The sequence below is a fragment of the Varroa jacobsoni genome, unplaced genomic scaffold (genome assembly GCF_002532875.2).
Source record: "Varroa jacobsoni isolate VJ856 unplaced genomic scaffold, vjacob_1.0 scaffold_1428, whole genome shotgun sequence".
Lineage (NCBI taxonomy): Eukaryota > Metazoa > Arthropoda > Arachnida > Mesostigmata > Varroidae > Varroa > Varroa jacobsoni.
The window spans coordinates 280,642-286,194 of NW_019214330.1; the positions used below are offsets into that span (position 1 = coordinate 280,642).

Consider the following 5,553-nt stretch of genomic DNA (forward strand, 5'->3'; position numbering starts at 1 on the left):
TCCAAGGCATTCACAGGTATCTTTTTATGACATAAATACTAAGCATAGCTTATCACTCACATCATTCATTGCACTGCTGAGTTTCCAGTTGACAGGAAGTGCAGCAGATCCGCAATTGACTATACATACTTGAAACGGCCACAAAGACGTTCAGTATATCTCAGTTCAGAACCATTTCCTGTTAATACATATCTACAAACAGCAACTATGACTCCCCCGAGTCCTCCAACAACCCCCTGTTGCCCACATTTGTAGTTTCAGTAGGTGTCCAACTCTGCGAGTGTTGTTGGGGTGGGCAATGGCAAGCGATGTCGTTCTTAGAGCATTTGTTCGAGACGAAAATTGCTCACGACGGATATCGGAGCCGTAATGGCACTCGTGTGCTTTTAGTTAAACGTGTTCCACTAATTTTAGAACTCTAAACAAAACGCCCACATTTACGTTTCTCATGATCAGTCCTGTGAGTCGTTTGTGGCCATATGCAAAATTTGCATCTTAGCGCAATTATCTAAAATCATCAAACTTTATTTTCTCGCATGTTTACCTTGGGATAATCATTGCTTAATAACGCAGTAATATTATCTATTGATCGTAGATAAAATCGCAGAAAAGATCATATTTATTAACAAGATTGTTGCTGTATGCTAAAGTACATAATAGTGCCTTCTAATTCAACTTGATTCCTCGATGCGGCCGTCCAACTACTCGCGCACCCGTCTGTGTTCCCGAATGAGTGTATGGCGTCACCTGGTGAAATTACTAGGTTCGAGTGGGTTGATAAACAAAACAAGCAATGTTTTCGTTGTAAAAAGGTTCCAATGTGACCGGCTATAGACTCTTTATGGTTCCATTTGGTTTTTTGAACCTTCCTATCTCTCACAGTAGTCCTGAGGACAAACGAGACATAGATTATGGTCACGCGGTGGTCTTAATGATGGCTGCTGATCCAGCCACGTCTGGCGTCTCTGTTGCTCTTGGGCACCCTACAGTATCAATGAACGTTGTCGACAAACCTCATCAGTACAGTCATAACTGCCGCTGTTAATCCACCTGTGATAGGGAGCGTTAACAGCCAGGCAGCCACAATTCCCTGGTGCAAGAAGCAATGATAAAGTTCATTTTGAGAAACCATTCAATAATCTTATTCAGTACATTATTGTTGCATACGACCTCTTCCTTTCGGTTAGCGAAATTCGTCAATCAACATTGATTTTTCATTAAGAGAAAAATGTTTGCGTACCTTGAATAGGCTCCAGTCAACAGCTTTTTGCGATTTTGCCCAGCCTACGAAAACAATCGAACCCACCTGTAATGTAAGTTATTACATTAGATTCAAAGTACGCATTCTTTGAGAGCTTAAAAACGACCTAATAGAAATAAGATTTTCCTGAAAAAGCTACAAAAAATGCGCAATGATTGTCTGGCTTAAAGCTGTAGCTATGCATCCACCATAGGCAGATCAATATTGCGCTCGCCAGTTAAATCTGTTCAAAATAGGTCGCTGATCGCAGGGCAGAAGGTATCGTAAAATGCCAGATTAGACTATTAAAAAGGTTACATCAGGTGGAATTAGGTAAAATGATACCTTGCAATGAGTGGTCGAAATGGGTAGACCAATTTTCGATGCCAACAGTACAGTTGTGGCGGCCCCAATTTCAATAGAAAATCCATTAGAGGGTGTTACTTTGGTCAGATCTTCTCCTATTGTTTGAATGACCTAAAATCATGAAAACATCCCGTATTCTTAGTACTTATATCGCATGTTTATCCTAAAGCAAATAAAGTTAAAATACGGATGAACAGTTGGTTAGCGTAAACTATGAGCCGTAACGAATAGAACTTCAACCTACTATTCGCTGGCTCCCTAGTAATGTCTTCCGCAATTGCTCCTTGTTAACCGTTCAGCTGTATAGTAAATAGCGTTTTCATATATCTAGGCATTTCTAAAGGACGTCAAACAAAATGCCCACCTTTCGGCCCCAAAGGCATAGACCAACGCAGATTCCGATGCCACCGTAGAGCATGATCCAAAGCGGAACATCACCTGTCTACAGAGAACAACAGCGCTTGCTCTTACTAATATGGAAACCATTAGCTATGAGAATATTGTTGAAGGGCACGGCTTTTGTCTTCACGATGTGTAATCTAATATGGCACAATTCCATAGAATCTTTCCTCGGTCAAATCGTACCTGCTGGACGCTGGAAGAAGTGTAAACCATGTAAAGGGCAACAAGCGGGCCAATCGCGTTTGACACATCGTTGCCACCATGGGCAAACGATCCAAAGATAGCAGTCAGCACCTAACGAAAACGATGAAAGTCAATATCACTGTTAATTTGTAAAGATTTATATGAATCAAGAATAACTAGCTATATCATTTAAATATTTCCTGACTGCTATACGCTCAACTATATCTATTGAATATTATATTTTAGCGCGTCATAAGGGTATACAGAAATGCGCGACGTTTGCCAACCGACAGCTCTGTCCCCGTCGTCCTTTAATAAACGTTTCTCAAGTATCTCATTAAAGTTAGCTCAAGTCCTGCTTAAACCCATTCGTTGACATAGAATAACTCATGGTGCATGCTAGGACATCTTTAGAAAACCATAGCGTACTAATGCTATCCTGTCATCGTAGAAAGCAGCTGCAAACGTATAGCATTTTCTGACATTTTTATTGCTACGTATTGATCACCTGCAGGAAGGAAAAGAGTCTGCTAATTTCCGGTTTATCCTCTTCTTCCTGGGTTTTTGTCTCGAGGATAGCGACTTCGATCGAGGCTATTGATGATCTTCGGTCGTTACCGTACTTTGCAAAGGTAGCCTTACTGGTTGTATTAGTCCCGTCGGTACAATTTGGAGACATTGAAATCTTATAAAGCGGTAAAAACATATCAAGTTAGATGAATGCCAACTAAGAATACAGTTTTATGTTGGCTTGGTTTAGGGAAGTGAGCGTCATTTACAGGATTAGCTCGATAAAAAGTTGCATAAGACGTAGTGTGATCGGAAATATGGAACAGCGAACTACTGCAATACCTTGAACGCATTGAAGACAACGCATCTAGTCAAGGTGGAAGAAATAGAATTTGCCGTCCATCTACCAAGGGTCTCGACATCTATCCTTTTAAGAAAGATACGATCGGACCTTTTGAGGGTTAGTTTGTCTGGGGAGAATGCTCGAGTTAGCTAATGCAGACAGTCATCGAGTTGAATAAAACTTACTAATATGTAATTAGTGAAACTTCTGCGAAGTTAATAGCCGGCCAAAGAGGATAATCTTTATACTAAACAGAAGGTTAATTTCAGTCGTTTGCTTGGCATCTGCATGTGGTAAATAGGAACCACGTTCTCTTCTAACAATCCGCCTCTAAGCAATTTTGGCATCGACGAAGAACTAAAACCTCTTTAACATTAATATTTGTAGTCGGTGAGCTAGGACTCCGGATCACAGCACTAAGAAACGGGTCGTTTGTGGAGTCAAGTCTGAGGGTTCACAGATTATCCGATAATTATTTCAGCTACCTGATCTGAGGTCTATATAGTAGGCCCAAGTGCCCTGACAATCCCAAAGGTAATTTTGATCTGTTTTTGTAGCTTTCTTACGTTTTGCCGTCGACAAACCTCCTGCAAAATAGGCTCATTCGTTTGCCCTGATAAAGGCCCGGGGAGACTCGAGTGAGGTTAGAAGAAGTTGTTTTCAATGTGACTAACATTTCTGCCCGACATGTATCAGTGCGTTTCTAATGCTCTATATGCCGACAGTACTTATGGGCGTTAAATGCGCCACCTGGCAGCGTCTAGCAGAATCACTTATCTCCTTCACAAAAGGCCAGGTCCGCTCAGTATATTAGCTGTCGAATTAGCAGTACGAGAATACAAGGACGGCAAAAGGTTCACGACAATTGACAAGAATGGACAAATCGCAATTAAGTCCTATCACGTATAGTACCACACGGAATCAACGTGAGATTCATGTGTGTGGTGTACATAATGAACAATTTCGTTTCGTCGTCCATTTGTGTAATGTTTGTGTCAGATTTATTCTATTGTTGTTTACCACATTGCGTAAATAAGGTAGAATTGCGTGATTTTCATAGAGATAGCCTTCTGTTTAAAGCGATTCCCAAGCGGATGCTACATAGAATGAAAATAGAGCTTTTATATTAATATTTATATAATATTTAATAGCACCGCGTTGCAGACAGGTTTCAATTAGTATCATAGACCCATACAATCGGCAACGTATTAATACGAACTGTATTTTTTATGCCAAACTTTCTGTGTCATACAAAGAGGGTATTTACTTTGCAAGGTGTTATAATGCAAACTTCCATTTCGTTATATACAAACCTCGTGGGTGGTCGAGGGAATCGCTCGGAAATCCGAAGAGCTTTTTATCTTTCGGCGGAGTTTAGGTACCTGGAAGATGTCATGAGCACAACAGAATCGTTAGACAGATTTAGGTTTTGCCCACTACTGATCATAGTCGAGTACGGAGTGTTCGATAATGTTGAAATAATATTATAAGAGGTTGTCAGTGTTAGTGAGGTGAAAGTTTTGGTGAAAGATCTGTGCCCCCGATGTACCCCCATGTCACGTATTTGAGCGTCACACGGCCATATCTGCGTATATCCTACGACCACGTATATCCTAACACAATACGTCATGCACAAATCTAGGTCGTGGACTTACAAAAAAAAATACAAAGCCGTGCCCACCTGGAATGACCAGATGAAAACCATTACACCGGCGGAAATCCCAATTGACAGAAATAGGGCACCCCAGAGCGGAAGTCGATCAAGCAAGAGCAGAGACGGCCCGTTATGTACAACCGAAAAAACATTAACGAACACCGTTAGCCCGTAGAAGACCGGGAGCATGCGTAGCCCCGGTTCAAGTGGCTCCGCCTGTGATAGCACAAGATATTTGATACTGGAAGTGGGAAAAAAATGAATAAAAACCGAGATGACATTTTTTGTCTACAGACATTAAATAGGATAAATAAACTTAATCTTTAAGATATTATTGTCTAGTCTATGAATAAAAATGGAACAGTCAATAAAGGCATTTAAGGAACTGCTTTCAGACATTGCTATGTACTTAAATTTTGTGAAGGCTACATCACCAGTCGCGAATACTGTCGATAACCCATATACAAAGAATCTAACTGTATATTTCTAATTAAATTTTTTTCCGGATGGGTCTCCATGTCATGACTATGATTTTACCTGAAATAAATGAGGAATGATATGATACCGGAGAGTACAGGTGAGATGAACCAAGACGACACGATTCCTAACAAATTTTCCCAGCTGATGCCCTTAAATCCTGTGCATCATGCGACAAAAATTTGTTATTTATATCACTAGGTGTCTTTAATTATAATAAAAACTATATATATATATATATATCGTATGCAATTGAGCCCTATAAGCCAGAAAACTAACGAGGAAGTTGTTTGATTTAAATATTTATTAAAGAAATAAACTAAGCTAAACAACAGCCAGAATACGCTCGTACTTTTAGTTTCCTATAAGCCTATGCTT

The 5,553-nt window shown here is 40.2% G+C and overlaps 1 protein-coding gene across 3 annotated transcripts in view; it reads right to left on the reverse strand.

Moving 5' to 3' along the window:
• Positions 1–5,553, reverse strand: part of LOC111269977 (sodium-dependent phosphate transporter 1-A) — an 18,359-nt gene continuing 12,806 nt past the window's right edge. For all 3 annotated transcript variants that reach the window (XM_022849938.2, XM_022849936.2, XM_022849937.2), the window contains 9 exons: positions 5,236–5,335; positions 4,726–4,939; positions 4,358–4,426; positions 2,700–2,876; positions 2,192–2,302; positions 1,971–2,048; positions 1,586–1,717; positions 1,241–1,306; positions 1–1,090 (listed from right to left, as the gene is read on the reverse strand). In XM_022849938.2, the coding sequence (XP_022705673.1) occupies positions 992–1,090; positions 1,241–1,306; positions 1,586–1,717; positions 1,971–2,048; positions 2,192–2,302; positions 2,700–2,876; positions 4,358–4,426; positions 4,726–4,939; positions 5,236–5,335 (1,046 nt within the window). In that variant the 3' untranslated portion in view covers positions 1–991. The remainder of the gene's footprint in view (positions 1,091–1,240; positions 1,307–1,585; positions 1,718–1,970; positions 2,049–2,191; positions 2,303–2,699; positions 2,877–4,357; positions 4,427–4,725; positions 4,940–5,235; positions 5,336–5,553) is intronic.